The 19,120-nt window shown below is 41.5% G+C and overlaps 1 protein-coding gene across 1 annotated transcript in view; it reads right to left on the reverse strand.

The window, feature by feature from the left end:
* Positions 1-15,365, reverse strand: part of TGS1 (trimethylguanosine synthase 1) — an 80,646-nt gene extending 65,281 nt beyond the window's left edge. Inside the window, exons 1-2 of the mRNA XM_006871845.1 lie at positions 15,262-15,365; positions 936-1,000 (exon numbers count right to left, since the gene is read on the reverse strand). Coding sequence (XP_006871907.1) covers positions 936-1,000; positions 15,262-15,365 — 169 coding nt within the window. The remainder of the gene's footprint in view (positions 1-935; positions 1,001-15,261) is intronic.
* Positions 15,366-19,120: the final 3,755 nt, after the last annotated feature.

The raw sequence follows: 19,120 nt of genomic DNA on the forward strand, positions 1-19,120 counted from the left end.
TTGGCTTTATCTTCTCGAGCTGATCTTTGAAATTTTCTGTTCAGCTCTTGGACCTCCTCATTTCTTCCATTTGCTTTAGCATCTCTACGCTGGAGAGTGTCTCTTCTGACACCCATTTTGACCATTTCCTTCTTTCTTGTCTTCTTAATGACTTTTTGGCTTCTTCATGTATGATGTTCTTGATGTCATCCCACAACTCTTCTGGCTTTTGATCTTTACAGAAATGATTATGGAGAACGCATAATAGAATTCTGCAAAACCAATGATTTGTTCATTTCAAATACCTTTTTTAGACAGCATGAGATGACTGTATACATGGATCTCACCAGATGGACTACATAGAAATCAAATTGACTACATCTGTAGAAAGAGACGATGGAAAAGCTCCATATCATCAGTCAAAACAAGGCCAGGGGCAGACTGTGGAAAAGACCATTAATTACTCATATGCAAATGGAAACTGAAGCTGAAGAAAATGAAAACAAGTCCACGAGAGCCAACATATGACCTTGAATTCAGTTAATTAGGTCAGTCTTAATGTACTGACCAAATTCTATTTTTTAACTGGGAAAGTTATTTCATTTCATGGAGAAGGCTCTGGATGCTGACATGGAATTCTTTCTGAATCATAATTATGTATACACTAAAGCTTTGCTGAAGAAATCATTCCGTACTTTTCAAACTTCAAATCCCAAAATTCCTCTTATTTAATGGTAACAACTCATGAAAAAACATGCCACACAGCATAAAACAGGCTACATAAAGTCCATCCAAAAGGTACAGGAGAATAAAAGATTTGCTTTGACAGGAATTCTTGAACTAGCATGTATAATAAAAAATAAAGACTATGATTACAGACTACATACCTCACTTTTTATATTTTATGCTAAGAAATCAATGTAGCATTATAATAAATTACAGGAGGAGCTCCTTACCTGCATTGTTGCTATTTTCTTTGACGTAGTAGCCTTTTAATCCCAAATTGCACAATTTTCGATCCCTGTGAAACATATTAAGCAGTCCATGTTGAAATAAATAAGTTCAACTTGTGAACATCAATACAAATGTTCCTTAGAAAAGCAAACCGCTAATAAATTCTCCTAACCTATGTGTGGTGTGTTGCTATGGGTTAATGCACTGGACTGCGAGGTCAGTTTGAATCACTAGGCTGGCAGTTTAAGTTCACCACCTACTCCTCGGAAACGCTATACAGGGTATTTCTCTATGAGTCGGAATTGACACCATGGCACTTAACAACAACATAATACACACATAATATTATATATCTCAAAAGAGTTGTTTTAAGGATTTATGTTGCTGTTGTGAAGTGCTGTAGAGTCGGTTCCAATTCATAGTGACCCTGATAAGGTTTCTGAGGAACACCTGGTGAGTCTGCATCACCAACTAGGCAGTTTGAACAGACCTTGCGGTTCAGTACTTATCCTACAATGCCACACCACAGCTTCATAACATAAATAAAATATTTAAAATAGTGCCTAACTTGGTGGTGGTGTTAAGTGATATCGCGTCGTTTCTGACTCATAGCAGCCCCATATAGGATTTCGGAGAAGCAGATGGTGAGTTTGAATCCCTGACCTTGAAGGTACAACCCACCTTAAAATCTGGGCCTTATCCTACAGCACCACACGGACACTCCTGCCTGACATGATAAGCATTTAAAACTAGAACTATTGTTGTTAGGTGCTGTTGAGTTCGTCCCAACTCATAGTCACACACAACAAAAACACCACTGCCTGGTCCTGTGCTACCATTATAAGTGCTATTGTGTTTGAGCTCATAATTATTTGTTGTTGTTTAGTGCTATCAAGTCACCTCCGACTCAAAGCAATCCTGTGCGCAATAGAATGAAACACTGCCCAGGTCCCACACCATCCTCACAATTGTTATGTTTGAGCCCATTATTGCTATAACTGTGTCAAGCTATCTTAGTGGAGTGTTCTTCCTTTTCACTGATGCTTGATTTTCCAAAGCATGATGTCCTTCTTCAGGGACTGGTCCCTCCTGATAACATGTCCAACGTATGAGTGATGCAGTCTTACCATTCTGAACTCTAAAGAGCATTCTGGCTATAGTTCGATATTCTTCCCCAACACCATAACTCAATTGCATCAATTCTTCTACAGTCTTCCTTACTTATTCTTTGGAATATAACGTTTAGGACCTTCATTTGCTGATAGACCACAACTCAAAATGAGGAGAAACAGCTGCAAACATTCATTAGTAATCAGAACATGGAATGTATGAAGTATGAATCTGGGAAACTGGAAGTTATCAAAAATAAAATGAAACACACAATTGATACCGTGAGCATTAGTGAGGTGAAATGGACCAGTATTGGCCATTCGGAATCAGAGAATCATATATTGAACTATGCTTGAAACATAAAATGGAAGAGGAACGGTATCACATTCATCATCTAGAGGAATGGTATCACATTCATCATCTAAAAAGAACACTTCAAGATCTATCTTGAAGTACAAAGCTGTCTGTGATAGGATAATATCCATACTTCTATAGGGAACATCGGGACTCCTGGTGTGGCGTTGTAGGATCAGCACTGGAGTGCGAACCACAAGGTTGGCAGTTCAAACCCACCGGCTGCTCCTTGGAAATTCTGTTCTTTGAGCTGGGTTGCTATGAGTCAGAACTGACTCAAATGCACTTAAAAACAACAATAACAAAGACCAGTTAGCATTTCTATTATACAAATTTACACATCTCAGAGTCCTGGTGTGGCGCTGTGGGTTAATGTGCCAGAGTGCAAAGCCATTTGAACTGCAAAGTCTGCAGTTCAAGCTCACCAGCTACTCCTCGGAAACCTTATACAGGGTCGCTATGGGTCGGAAATCAACTCGACGGCACTTAAAACAACAACAACAAAGCCAGTGATGATGAAATTGAAGAATTCTATTAACTTTTCAGTCTAAAATTGATCAAACATGCAATCAAGATGTATTGAAAATTACTGGTGATTGGAATGTGACAGTAGGAAATAAAGAGAAAGGATCTGAAGTTAGAAAATATGGCCCAGTGATAGAAATAATGCTGGATATCATGTTAGAATTTTGCAAGATCAATGACTTCTTCAATACAATTATCTTTTTAAAATAGCATACACATGGACCTCACCAGATGGACTACATAGGAATCAAACTGGTGACATCTGTTGGAAGGGACGGTGGAAAAGCTCCATATCATTAAACAAAACAATGCCAGAAGCAAACTGCAAATCATTCATATGCAAGTTCAGGCTGAAGCTTAAGAAAATTAAAGCAAGGCTTGTTGTTGTTGTTGTTAAGTGCCATCGAGTCGGGTCCGACCCATAGCGACCCTGTACAGGGTTTCCGAGGGTGTAAATCTTTACGGGAGTAGAAAGCCTTATCTTTCTCCCGCGGAGCGGCTGGTAGTTTCGAACCGCTGACCTTAAGGTTCGCAGCCCGATTCGTAACCACTACACTACCAGAGCTCCTTAAAGCAAGGCTAGGAGATTCAAAATATGACTCTAAACACACCCCACCCTAATTTAGTAACCATTACAAGAACAGATTTGATACATTAGATACTAATGACCAAAGGCCAAATGAGTTGTGGGAAGACATCAAGAACGTCATACAGGAAGAAAGCAAAGGCCTTTAAAAAGACGGGAAAGAAAGAAAAGACCAAAATTGATGTTAGAAGAGACTCTGAAACTTGCTCTCCAGTGTAGAGTTGCTAACGCAACTGGAAGAAATGAGCAAGTCAGAGACATAAATAGAAAATTTCAATTGGCAACTTGAAAAGACAAGGAAGTATTATAATAAAATGTGCAAAGACCTAGAGTTAGGAAACCAAAAGGGAAGAATTGGCTTAACATTTCTCAAGCTCAAAGAGCAGAAGAAAAAAACGGAATCCTGGACTCGCAATATCGGTGTGGCACTGTAGTATAAGCACTGGACCTCAAGGTCAATTTGAACCACAAGGTCGACAGTTCGAACTCACCAGCTGCTACCTGGAAACCCTACACAGGATTGCTGTGAGTCGGAACTGATTCGATGGCACTTAACAACAACAACAATGGGCAAATCTCTGGATGCAAATAGTATCAAAAGAAGATGGAAAGAATACAGAGCCACTGTACCAAAAAGAAATGGTCGATGTTCAACCATTTCTACAGATTTCGAAGGAAGAAATCCACTGGGATGAAACAAGGCTCCAGAAATTCACAGAACACAAACTGAAATCTTTCAACAAACTGATACAGCACCAGAAGTGCTCACTCATCGAAGCAAAGAAATTTGGAAGGCAACTACTTGAACAACAGAATGGCAGAGATATATATTTAAACCCATACCAAAGAGAGGTGACTCGATGGAATGTGGAAATCATCTAATAATATCATTATCATCACATGAAAGAAATATTTTACGGAAAACAATTGAAAACAGCCGAAACAGTACATCACCAAAGAACTCCCAGAAATTCAAGCAGCACTGAGAAAAGGGCATGGAACTAGCGATATCATTGCTGATGTCAGATAAATCTTGGCTGAAAACAGAATACCAGAAAGATGTTTACTTGTGCTTTATTGATTATGCAAAGGCTTCTGACTATGTAGATCATGACAAGCTAGGGATACCATTGCGAAGCATAGATATTCCAGAACTGTGCTTGTAAGGAACCTATACATAGAACAAAACAGAAACAAGGTTGTATCATCAGAACAAGGGGATAGGTAAATGGTTTACACACAGGAAAGATATGTGTTTTATTCTTTCACCATACCTATTCAATCAGTCCATTCCAAAGAGAGGTGACCCAATGGAATGCGGAATTCATCGGACAATCTCTTTGATATCCCATGCGAGTAAAGTTTTACTAAAGGTAATTCAGAAACGGCTGCAAGCATACATTGACAGAGAACTTCCAAAGGTTCAAGCCAGATTCAGAAGAGGCCGTGGAATGAGGGATATCACTGCTGATGTCCTATGAATTTTTGCTGAAAGCAGAGAATATCAGAAAGATGTTTACCTGTGCTTTGTTGACTACGCAAAGGCTTTCAATTGTGTGGATCATGACCAGCTATGGACAACATTGCGAAGTATGAGTATTCTGGAACACTTATTTGTGCTTATGCATAATCTGTACCTGGACCAAGAGGCAGTTGTTGAAACAGAACATGGGAACACTGAACGGTTTAAAATTAAGAAAGGTGTGCAACAAGGTTGTATTTCTTTCACCATACTTCTTCAACCTGTATGCTACGCAAATAATCCGAGAAGATGGATTCTATGAAGAAAAATGTGGCATCAGGATTGGAGGAAGACTCATTTAACAACCTGTGACATGCAGATGATACAACCTTACTTGCTGAAAGTGAAGAGGACCTAAAATATTTACTGATGAAGATCAAAGAACACAGCCTTTGTTATGGATTTCATCTCAATGTAAAGAAAGCAAAAATCCTCACCACTGGACCAAAAAAACAAAAATTCTTATCAAGGGATAAAAGAATGAAGTTGTCAAGGACTTAATTCTTCTTGGATCAACTATCAACACTCAAGGAAGCAGCAGTCATGAAATCAAAGGACATAATGCATTAGGCAAATCTGCTACACAAGACCTTTTTAAAAGTGTTGAAGAGCAAAAATGTTAGCTTGAGGACTGAAGTGCACCTGACCCAAACCATGGTATTTTCAATAATCTCATATGCATGCAAAAGCTGTACAGTGAATAAGGAAGACCATAGAAGAATTGATGCTTTTGAGTTATGGTTTGGAGGAGAATATTGAAAGTGTCATGGGCTGCCAAAAGATTCACTAGATCTGTTTTGGAAAAAGTGCAGCCAGAGTGCTCCTTGGAGGCCAAGACGGCCAAACTTCGTCTCTCATACTTTGGACATATTGTCAGGAGGGGCCAGTTGCTGAACATGGATATCAAGTTTGGTAGGGTGGAGGGACAGAGAAAGAGAGGAAGACCCCTCAGTGAGTTAGACTGGCCAATGGCAGCACTGATGTACTCAAGCGTGGTAACATTAATGAGGTTGGCCCAGGATCAGTGTTCCGTTCTGCTGTGCGTAAAGTCACTATGAGTCTGTACCGACTCGATGGCACTTAACAACAACAACAATTTAATTGGTATTCTGGGCAAAATAACTGAAGAATCTGTATTACATGAATAAGAACATGGCAACCAGTTTGGAGGAAGAATTGCTAATAACCTGAGATAATGCAGATGATACAACCTTGTTTCTGGATTGCACCTCAATCAATATAAAGAAAACAAAAATCCGCACAATTGGACCAATAAGAAAAAAATCACGATAAATGGAGAAAAGACTGAAGTCGTCAAAGACTTCATTTTGGTAAGCTCCACCATCAATACTCATAGAAATAAGACTCAAGGAATCAAATGGCGTTTTGCTTAGGCAAATCTTCTGTAAAAGACCTTTTAAAAGTGTTTGACCAAAGTTGTCTGCTTGAGGACTGAAATACACCAAACCCAAGCTATGATATTTTTTACAGCCTCATACGCATATGCAAGTTGGACAATGAATATGGAAGAGCTTAGAAGAATTTATGCACTTGAGTTACGCTGTTGGAGAAGAATAATGAAAGGACCATGGACTGCCAGAACAACAAACAAATCTTCATTGCAATACAGCCAGAATGCTCCTTAGAAGACAGAATGGTCAGACTTCATTGATCATACACTGGTACACTGGAGGGAACAGTCCCTGGAGAAGGATACCATGCTTGGTAAAATGGAGGGTCAATGAAAAAGAGGGAGACCCTCAACAAGATGAATTGACACAGTGGCAGCAACAATGGGCTCAAATGTAACAATTTTGAGGATGGACCAGGCATGGTTTCATTCTGTTGTGCATAGGGTCACTGTGAATTGGAGTCACATATAATAACAAAAACACCACCAGTAAATTCAGCATCTGCATTGTGACTTTATTGTAATACCCATAAGGCCAATTTAAAGTCAAACCTAATACTCTTTTTTTTAATGGAATGCAACAAATTCAACGAAATAAAATTCTCATATACCTGTTCTATTTCACATCCCCTTGTCTCTGGCAGCATGTCCTTGACACTGAGCAGGGAAATGTGAGCTGCACAGAGGGGGTCAGTGGTACATTTACAGAACCTAAGGCTATAGGGCACTAGGTCAGGTGCAACAGAGGGCATTATGGTTTGAAAATGGGCACACTGAACAAATAAAATATATTGAGGATAATGATAGCTGAGATTCTCTTCGTTAGAATGGGTTGTTAAAAACATGGAAACTAAGAAGGCTTGAAAGAACCCGAGTGTTGACCTAAAATTGGAAGTATGATTACAAGGTCATTATTTTAAACTTTATATACATGTTGCTGTTGTTGTGTGCTGTGGAGTTGGTTCCGACTCATAGCGACCCTAGTAAAAAAAAAAAGTTGTAAATGCCTCCGTATGTATATGTATATAAAATACACATACATACCCAACTGCCAATGAGTACAAGTGATGGTGACCCTATATAGGGCTTCCGAGACTGTTAATCTTTACCAGAGCTAAGAGTCTCATCTTTCTCTTGTGGACTGGCTGTTTTAGAACCACCAACTTTTCTATGGTTAACTCAACGCCTAACCCACACCACTACCAGGTTTCCTTGTATACATATATCTCAAACCAAAATCCACTGCCACTGAGTCAATTCTAATTGAATGAGTTTCTGAGAGAAAATATGGGAGTAGACAGCCTCATCTTCCTTCTGTGGAGCGACTGGTGGTTTTGAACTACTGATATTGCAGTTAGCAGGCCAACACTTATTCCACCAGGGCTCCTTGTAACACACATGTTGTTGTTAAGTGCCATCAAGCTGATTCTGACTTTTAGTGACCCTGTATTTCTGAGGAGTGGCTGGTAGGTTTAAACCGCCGGCCTTGTGGTTAGCAGTCCAGGGTGTATCTTACAGGGCCACACCAGGACTGCATATACATAGTGGTGGTGGTTGACAGCCCAGATTTCCTGACCTAAACAAAATGGAGTCGGTTAAGTCATTAGGTCTCAAAGGAGGACCCTGCAAATGAGGACTTTTAATCCAAAGAATGCTATCTTGATGTTAAAATAGATGAAGTGTACATCCAAATGTAACTTACCCTATATAATGTGCCTGCTCTTTGTGAAAGACAGGACCGTCTTAAGAAATTATTCTCTCTTCTAGACTGTTGGCTTTCTGCTAATAGAGCTTGGATTTGATCTCACCCCGTCTCTGTGATTGACTGTAGTGACCGGAGGCAAACCTTCCTTTCAGTTTGGTGACATGGTTATGTGCCATGGAGTTGGTTTCAGCTCACAGCGACCCTGTATAGGGTTTCCTACGCTGTAAAGCTTTATGGGAGCAGAAAGTCTCATCTTTTTCCTGTGGAACGGCTGGTAGTTTCAAACTGCTGACCTTGAGGTTATCAGCCCTATTCATAACCACTAAATTACCAGAGCTCCTTTGCATACATGCTGTTGTTGTTGTTACGTGCCATTGTGTCGGTATCAACTCATAGCGACCCTATGCACAACAGAACGAAACACTGCCAGATCCTGGGCCAACCTCACAACTGTTGCCACACTTAAGCCCATTGATGCTGCCACTTTGTCAATATATCTCGTTGGGGGTCTTCCTCTTTTTCTCTGACCCTCCACCTTACCCAACATGATATCCTTCTCCAGCGACTGGTCTCTCCTGACAATATGCCCAAATTATGACAGACGAAGTTTGGCCATCCTGGCCTGTCTAATTCTTGGTAGCGTAGTGGTTACGGATCGGGCTGTGAACCACGAGGTCAGCAGTTCAAAACTACCAGCTGTTCCGCAGGAGAAAGATGAGGCGTTCTTCTCCCGTAAAGATTTACAGCCTCAGAAACCCTGTACAGGGTCGCTATGAGTCGGAACCGACTCCACGGCACATAACAACAACAACAACAAAAGGGCACAGAGGCAGTGACAAACCCAGTAGCGATAAGCACAGTGAATCATTTCACAATGGTGACTAGTGTGCTGCTGGAAGCTATGTTACTGGTATTTTATATACCAGCAGGATCACCCATGGCGGGCAGTTTCAGTGGAGCTTCAAGACTAAGAGATACTAGGAAGGAGGCAGACCACTTCTGAAAGGTTGGTGGTGGTGGTAATGTGCCGTGGAGTTGTTTGACTCATAGCAACTCTGCACAGGGTCTCTGAAGCTATAAATCTTTATAGGAACAGAAAGCCTCATCTTTCTCCCGTGGAACTGCTGATAGTTTTGAACTGCTGATCTTGAGATTAACAGCCTGATTTATAACCACTACGCTACCAGAGTTCTGAAAGGTTAGGCACTGAAAACTTTTATGAATAGCAGTTGAACATTGTCTGATGTAGTGTCAGAAAACGAGCCCCTCTGGCTAAAAGGCACTCAAAATATGATTAGGCAAGAGCTGTACAATCAGCACTGGACTGCTCTCCACAAGGTTGGCAGCTCAAACCAACTAGCAGCAACTAGTGCTGCTCCTTGGAAACCCTATACAGGGTTGCTAAGAGTCGGAATCGACTTGATGGTACTTAACAACAACAATTTGAAATGTTTAACTGATGCAGCATTGGAAGTGCTCACTCATCCCTGTTGATAAATTTCAAAGACCTGGCCATTCCAACTGGAAAAGATCTATGTTTGTATCCATTTCATAGAAAACGATATCAACAGAATGTGGAAATCAACGCACAATACCATTAATATCATAGATGAAAAAGAATTTTGCTGAAGATAATTTGCAGCAGTACATTGACATAGAGCTGCCACAAATTCAAGCAAGATTCAGAAGAGGACATAGAACAAGGGGCATCATTGCTGATATCAGATGGATCTTGGCTAAAAGCATAGATTATCAGAACGATGCTTGTTTGTGCTTGGTTGACTGTGTATATCATAATATACTATGGATAACACTGTGAAGAAAGGGAATTCCAAAACAATTTTGCTTATGAAGAACCTGTACATAGGCCAAGAGACACTCACTCAAACAGAGCAAGGGGATAGGGAGTGGTTTAAAATCAGGAAAGGTATGTATTAAGGTTGAATCCTTATTCAATCTACATGCTGAGCAAAGAATCTGAGAAACTGGGCCTGACCTAAGTCATGGTATTTTTAATAGCCTCATATGCATATGAAAGTTGGGCCAATGAATAAAAAAAGCCACAAAATTGATACATTTGAATTACTGTGTTGGGGAAGAATATTGAGAGTCCTGGTGTGGCGCTGTGGGCTAATGCATCAGACTGCAAAGTAGTTTGAACTGCAAGGTTGGTGGTTCAAGCTCACCAGCTGCTCCTCGGAAACCATACACAGGGTCGCTATGGGTCGGAATCGACTCAACAGCACTTAACAACAGACTGCCAGAAGAACAAACAAATCTGTCTCAGAAGTACAGCCAGAATATTCCTTAGAGACAAGGATGGCAAGACTTTGTCTCTCATTCTTGAGAACAGCTCCTGGAGGACATCATATATGGTAAAGAGGAAAGTCAAAGAAAAAGAGGAGACCCTCAACAACAGGCCCAAACACAATGAACCTGTGAGGATGGCGCAGGGCTAGACAGTGTTTTGATTGAATCTTGCTCTCTGGATCATACTGGTAAATCTAAGACTTGTCCTTCGTTCTGATTTGTTCCACAGAATCCCATTAATTAACTGTGATCTTACTTAATGAGTAATGGAAAGCTCAGCTGTATGAGCTAGCTGATCTTTGTGCAATACTTTTGGCATCTGTTGAATCATAAGTATGCTGAGGCCAGGATGTTCACTTATTATGGAAAATACTGACCCAGAGGAAAACTGATGCCAAGACACATGGGATCCCAATTTCAGTAGCTATTACATCAATGGTAATTCTTCCACCACTTTCTGGACCTAGCTAGTTTCTTCATTCATTCAGGTTGACGGTATTTCACTCTTACCTCATCTCTGAGGTCATCTTTACCTTCCTTAAAACACTTGACTCATTTAAAAACTTGTTTTATGTGGTGTAGCAATCCAATAAACTTGTTGCAAAGCTTCATTGATTTGGGAAGATGTTCACTTTAAACTCGAAATCATACTTTTCCATGACATAAAAGGTATCCTTTCTTTTTTTGAAGGCACCAAAGAGACTAAGATGTGTATTTAGTAAGGGAATTTGTCTACAATCATCCACTAGTTTAAACAATCAACACTCATGGAAGCAGCAGTCAAGAAATCAAACAGCATTTTGCATTTGGCAAATCTATTGCGAAAGACCTCTTTAACATGTTCAGGAGCAAAGATGTCAGTTTGAAGACTATGATGCGCTTGACCTAAGCCAAGGTATTTTCAATTGCTTCATATGTATGTGAAAGTTAGATAGAGAATAAGGAAGACCTGAGAATAATTGATGCATCTGCATTATTGTGTTGAAGAATATTGAAAGTACCATGAACTGCCAGAAGAACAAATCTGTGTTGGAAGTATAGCCAGCATGTGCCTTAGAAGTGAGATGATGGGACTTCGGTTTTTGTCCTTTGGAAATGTTGACAAGAGAGACCACTCCCTGATGAAGGGCATCATGCTTGGTAAAGTGGAGGGTCAGAGAAAAAGTGGAAGACCCCTATGAGATGGGCTGGCACAGAGGCAGTAAAAATGGGCTAAAACTTATCAACCATTGTGAGGATGGTTAAGACTGGGCAATGTTTCCTTCTACTGTGCAAAGGGTGCCAGTGCATTGGAACTGACTCTGTAACACCTACCAACAGCAAAGCGGAAGTACTTTCTGGCTCTTCAGTTCCAAGAATAGACTTATATCTAATCTACATTGATGTGTTAAACCATTTTAACACATCAGTTGTTCTCATGACATTGATACTGTTATGTGTAAAGTACCACAGAGTCAGTTCTCACTCATAGTGGCCCTGTATAGAGTTTCCAAGAAGCAATTGTTGAGTTTGAACCGCCGACCTTAAGGTTCAGTGCTTTATCCCACAGCGCCACACCAGGACTTTAAATCACTTAAATATCTTACGATATTTGACTTGACCTCAAGATCGGTTCAAACTCATCAGCTGCTCCTAGGAAACCCTATACATAGTTTCCGATGCTGTAAATCTTTACAGGAGCAGAAAGCCTCATCTTTCTTCCATGGAACAGCTGACCGTGAGATTAGCATCCTGATTCATAACCACCATGCTACCAGAGCTCCTTCGATTAGTGGTATTAAAAAGGATGGTAAAAAAGACTCAGGAGTCCTGGTGTGGCGCTGTGGGTTAATGCACTGGACTGCAAGGTCTGCAGTTCACCTTTACCAGCCACTCCTTGGAAACCCTATACAGGGTCGCTATGGGTCGGAACCGACTCGATGGCAAAGAACAACAACATGTAATCTAGGGGCGTTCTATCCTTTAAAAATTTTTTTTCAATTCTAGCAGATATTTTTAGTCTTCATTTTGCTTGGTGTATTAGTCACTTCCAATGTTGACTCATGGTTATGTGCTGTGGAGTCAGTTCCAACTCATAGCGACCCTGCACAGGGTTTCCGAGGCTGTAAATCTTTATGGGAGCAGAAAGCCCCATCTTTCTCCTGGGGAACAGCTGGTAGTTTCGAACTGCTGACCCTGAGGTTAGCAGCCCAGTTCATAACCACCATGCTAAAATGTTGATTGCTGTTATGTGCCATGGAGCCGGTTCTGACTCATAGCGACCCTACACAGGGTTTCCAAGGCTGCAAATCTTTACGGAGCAGAAAGCCTAATCTTTCTCCCATGGAACAGTTGGTAGTTTCGAACTGCTGACATTGCAGTTCACACCCCGATTCGTAATTACTACGCTACCAGAGCTCCTTACAATGTTGATTGTTGTTAAGTGTCGTTGAGTCGGTTCCAACCCATAGCGACCCTGTATAGGGTTTCCAAGGAGCGAGTGGTGAGCTTGAATCACTCACTGACCTTGTAGTTCAAACGGTTTTGCAGTCTGGCGCATTAACTCACAGCGCCACACCAGGACTCCTACAATGTTGATTGATGTTGTTGTTACGTGCCGTCGAGTTGGTTCTGACCCATAGCGACCCTGAATAGGGTTTCTGAGGCTGTAAATCTTTATGGGAGCAGAAAGCCTCATCTTTCTCCTGTGGAGCTGCTGGTAGTTTCGAACTGCTTACCTTGCGTTAAAGTTTCTGAGACCATAAATCTTTAAAGGAGCAGAAAACTTTTATCTTTCTCCCTTGGAGCTGTTGGTGTGTTTGCACTGGTGACCTTGAGGATAGCAGTGGAATGCTTAACCAGGGCTCCTGGGTATCTCAAAATCAACATATAACATTGAACTCACTGCTGTCCTAACCACTACCATTGATCCTAATCCAATGGTTCTCCAGCAAACAATCCTTTATTCTGCCAGAATAATCCTTTCATGCCATACCCCACCTTAAAGTCTTCCAATTGTTTACAAAAGTCCCACATGTTTTGGCACTGCCTACCTCACCAATTCTGGGGAGTCCTGGTGTCACGCTATAGGATAAGCACTCGACCACATAGTCTGAACCTCAGAAATCCTGTACAGGGCCGTACGGGTTAGACCGACTCGAAGACTCTTAGAACAACAACCTCACCAATTCTTTCCCAGTCATCCAGTTTCAGTTTTGTCGGCTTTCTCCTGATCCTCTAGGAGATTTCCATCAGGCTTTCTCCTGATCCTCTAAGAGATTCCCCCTTAGGACTTGTTTCTTCTCACACTAACTTATGAGTTACCAGTGGCCCTAAACTGACCCTGAGTTATGGCAACCGCTGTGTTACAGTAGAACAGTGCTCCGCAGGTTTTCAACAGCTTTTTTTTTCCCCTTGAAGCAGATCATGGACCTTTCTTCAGAGGTGCTTCCACAGTTTATTTCCACTCACTCTTTTGACCTTTATTCAAGTGACCTTCCCTCAAAGAAACCTCTGCCACCCTTAGGACAAAATTAGCTTCAAGGAGCTCTGGTAGCTTACTGGTTATGAATCAGGCTGCGAACTGCAAGATCACCAGTTCAAAACTACCAGCTCCTCCATGAGAGAAAGATGAGGATTTCTGCTCCCGTAAAGATTTACAGCCTCGGAAACCCTGTTTAGGGTAGCTATGGGTCAGAACCAACTTGGTGGCACTTAACAACATCATAGCTTCCTCTCATATCACTTATGAAGCCAATTAACCAATTAATTAATTAATTAACCAATCATCTTAATATTGATCTCCTTTCCAAGAAAGATAATGCAAGGAAAGTTGTCTTGTCTTCCATGGCTTACCAGGGTATTGAACACACTAAACATTGGTTGAATGACTGCATGAATACAAAGGTTCTGTTCTGAAAATGTCTACTTTTTACATTACATTTAACATGAACCTTCATTTATTTTGGGGACAATTTTTGGATTATTTCACAAAAACATGACAGATACGGTATATATTTAAGTGACTGGGAGACAGCATACTATGAGTCTTTCTTATGCATAGGAAGATATGATATGCACAATAAAACAGTCTCCAAACTTAAATTTTACTACAATAAACCAGATCAAAAGGCTATCACATAAAATTTGCTTCCACAGAATCTGATTCTCATAATAAGCATGTGTGATAATTATGGCAAATATGTCTGCTTTAATAATGAACAAAGATTTAAATAACAAATCAGAGATAAACACTGAGAAAACTAAAATCCATTTCTCTAGCCATCTTTCCCCTATACAATAGCTACATTCCATGCAAGACAGTTTTTGCCTGATAGAAACCGTTTCCAGCACTAGATACCTAAAAAACTAACGTAAATGTACATTTCATCTTACAAAATCAATATTTCTAATTATGTACATTTCAGCATAAACAGATCTGAGGGTTTTGTTGTTGTTTTTTTTTTAAAAGGATGGTAATCACAAGTATCCAACTTTAAAAGCTGCACCTTGTGACGTCGCAACCACTAAAACAGTTTCATGTCACATTCCACTTTGTGCCAATATTTATGTCTTCTCAATTTATAAATTAAATAATGACACCTTGGCTAGCATTTTTTTTTTCAGAACAGCTTTCAAAGTAGGTTTAATCCTTCACGTAACTAATAAAGGTAATGTCTGGGAACTTTTCAATTGCTTTTAAAACATCATTTTGTACGAGGGTCAAATATTCTAGCTGTGGTTTCATGGGTCAATTACAACTGCATTGGCAACACTTTCTGGGAAAGGGTCACATTAGCAAAGAAAAGAAACGCGTTCTTACTTACTCTACAAATGCCCTGGAGCAGAGGCAACGGATCTTAAAATCCTCCTCCAGGTCTTCAATAAAGAGAAACATTTCGGCCACGCGGCTCCACTTCTCGCAACACATTCTACCCCCTTCGATGCCTCCGCTCCGTTAGCCGGAACCAACAGGAAGCCTTCGCGCCTCTCCAGCTCTGCAAACGGAGCACTGTGAACCGGTCCCGGGACACTAGCGCAGAGCTGGAGCCGCGCCGCCGACGGAAGTGACAGGGGCGGCACGGGAAGGGGCGGGGCCTCGGGAGTGTAGCACGCATCGCAGACCGTGCTACCTAGGACCTGCCTTTCTCCTCACTAGTACCGGGAGAAGGCTGGAGGCGCAAGTCTACCCACTTCACTGAGCCGCGGGGCCACAGGGAACGTCGCCGCTGCTCGTGGCCGCCCTCCCGAGGTACGTCGCATTTTCGCCTTGCCCTCTCTGCGATCCTCTCCGTCGGGCATCTGCGGCCGCCTGTCTGCGAGCCGGACAGGCCGTGCGTCGCGTCTCTTGGGGCTGTTTGCGCCGCCCCCGTCTCTCGGGATCCTCGGCCACGGATGGGCGGGCTCGGTGACCGAGAGGTCCTGCCGGGGCTACCAAAAACTCCTTCTCCTGTTGCTCAGCATCTCCCCCTCGTGCACAAAACCCTTCAGGTAGGCTTTGGCGTGTTTGGTCTAAACTTAGGGGGAGTGGGGCGAAGCAGTTCCAACCCACCAGCGCTCCTCTGAAAGTCTGCACAGGGTTCTATGAGTCGAAGGCGACTCGACGGCACTTAACAGCAACAGTAATGTATTAAAATTAAAGAAAATTTTGTGAGGATTATGAGAATTTAGTGAAAGGCCCTATGAGAATTGGCTCAGTGTCGCATCCTTGGAATCTTGGTTATGTTTATTTGCTCACTGTACGCACCTGGACAAGCAACTTAACCTGTCTAAGCTTCATGATGCTAATCTAGACAATGGAGATGATTTTTATTACCTGCGTCATAGGACGGTTGTGAAGGCAAGATGAAACAAAGTATGTCAAACCTTGCATGTCATAACTACCATCGTGTGGGTTTCGACTCATAGTGACCCTGTAGTTGGTTTCCAAGGAGCAGCTGTGAGTTTGAGCCGCCAGTCTTGTGGTTCAAGCCAACCTTTCGGTCCAGTGTTTTATCCCACAGCACCACACCAGGACTCCTTGCATGGGTGCTACTAATAATATGAGTCTTTAGACACACTCACCTTGCAGGCTCCAGGCACCACTCAGTCTCTGGGGTTGTAGTCTAAAGCAGGTCTGTCCTCAGCTGCTAATGACCAAATGAGAATACTCATAGTAGATGTGCATATAAGTGGTATAGACACAACCCATGTGGCACTGCTGGATTTGAAGGGCCGTGAGCTATGTTAGTCATTGAGATTGCCCAAGAAACTTCATCAAAGAAGAAGTCCAGACTCTGTGTTGACTCATGTAGGACGTAGCTTGGATTCCTGCTGTGGTACTGTAGGATCCGCACTGGATTGTGAACCACAACATCTGCAGTTCAAGCCCACCAGCTTCTTCTCGGAAACCTTATACAGGGTTGCTCTGAGTTGAAACTGACTTGACAGCTGTTATAACAGCATAACAGCAACAGATTAATGTATTTGTTGTTGTTAAGTGCTGTTGAGTGGATCCTGACCCATAGGGACCCTGTATAGGGTTTCCAAGGAGCGGCTGGTGAGAGTGAAATGCCAACCTTGCAGTTCGAACTGCTTTGCAGTCTGGTGCATTAACCCACATTGCTACACCAGGACTCCAGATTAATGCATAGATGGAGGTAAAAATCCAGACGTTTAGGATGATCATCAGTGTTGTGTCTGCATTTACCAGTATAACTGGAGACCTGGTGTAGTGCTGTGGGTTAATGCACCAGACTGCAAAGCCGGTTTGATCTGCAAGGTTGGTGGTTCAAGCTCACCAGCTGCTCCTTGGAAACCCTATACAGGGTCATTATGCATCGGAACCGACTCTGTGGCACTTAACAGCAGTTACTAGAGTTAGAAAACCAAAAAAGAACACGCTTAGCATTTCTCAAGCTGAAAGAACTGAGGAAAAACTTCAAGCCTTGGTTTACAATGTTGACGAATTCTTTGGGCAAGATACCAAATGATGCAGAAAGCATCAAAAGAAAATGGAAGGAATACCCAGAGTCACAGTACCAAAAAGAAATGGTCATTGATCAGTCATTTCAAGATGTAGTATATGATCAAGAGCCAGTGGTACTGAAGGAAGAAGTCCAGTGTTCATTGAAGGTTTCAGTAAAGAACAAGCCTCCAAGAATTGGGTAGAATACAAACTGAAATCTTTCATGCAACACTGGAGGCACTCACTCATCCTCACTAAGAAATTTGGAAGACAGTTACCTGGCCAACTGGTTGGAAGAGACCCATATTCTACATTCTGAATGGATGCTGAAATCATCAGATATCATTAATATCACATGCAAGTAAAATTTTGCTAATGATAATTCAAAAGCAGCTGTAACCATACATTGACAGGGAACTGCCAGAGGTTCAAGCCAGATTGAGATGAGGACATAGAATGAGTGATGTCAATCCTGATGTCGATGGATTTTGGCTGAAAGCAGAGAATACCAGAAAGATGTTTACCTGTGCTTTATTGACTATACAGAGACTTTTGACTGTGTGAGTCATGACAAGCTATGGACAACACTGCAGAGTATTCCGGAACACTTAATTGTGCTCATGAGGATCCTGTACAAAGACCAAAAGGCTGTTGTTTGAACAGAACAAGGGGACACTGAATGGTCTTAAATCAGGAGATGTGTGCTTTAGGATTGTATTCTTTCATCATATTTATTCAATCTGTATGCTGAACAAATAATTCGAGAAGCTGGATTATATGTAGAAGAACATAGGATAGACCATAGAAGTTTTGTTAACAACCTGCAAATGCAGATGATAGAACCCTGCTTGCTGAAAGGGATGAACATTGAAAGGACTGATAAAGATCAAAGACCATAGGTTTCTTCATGGGTTGCACCTTAATGTAAAAACAAAAATCCTCACAACTGGCCCAATAAATACCATTATAATATATTGAGAAAAGATCGAAGTTGTTCCAGACTTCATTTTGCTCATATCCACCATCAACTCATGGAAACATTGGTTAAGAAATCAAATGTGTGTGGTAGTAAGAACCTGGAATTTTGGTAGCTAAAATACATCTCTTCAGAAAACAAAATACATCTCTTCAGAAAACGTGTTTTAACAATTGCAGTTTTTATTGGATTATAATAAAGACAGTATAAGGAGTAAAGTGGAGTCCTGGTGTGTTGCAGTAGAACCAATCCCTGGACCACAAGGTGAGCTGAATCACAAAGTGGACAGTTCAAAGTCACCTCCTTGGAAACCTTATGCAGGGTCACTGTGAGTCGGAATAGACTCAATAGCATTTAAAAACCACAAGGAATCAAGTACAGCCTATGAAAAGTTAGAGGGGAGAAGGGCTGGCAGAAATAGAAATTAAGTTAGGGAAAAGTCATGAAAACTAACCTAGGAACTAGAACTAGATTTAAGATGGACTCTTTACTGAACTAGTGTGATTTGGATCAGGTCATCTCAGCTTTCTGTTTTTAAATTTTGTTCTCTGCAAAATTAAGAGATTGTGCTCATTGAATATTTGTTCTTTGTCGGGGTCTGCCCTTGACATAGTTGTCACGAGTGTTTGGTTCACGAGGAGGGGGGAGATCCAGCAGTGATAGGGATAGCGAAAGAATACACAGACAAACAGAAGAAGGGAGACAATGAGGCACCCCAAAGCCAGGGTGGATACGTCACTGGTGGGCAGGCTTGGGACTACAG

Source organism: Chrysochloris asiatica, unplaced genomic scaffold, assembly GCF_000296735.1.
Source record: "Chrysochloris asiatica unplaced genomic scaffold, ChrAsi1.0 scaffold00176, whole genome shotgun sequence".
In the NCBI taxonomy this organism is placed as follows: Eukaryota; Metazoa; Chordata; class Mammalia; order Afrosoricida; family Chrysochloridae; genus Chrysochloris; species Chrysochloris asiatica.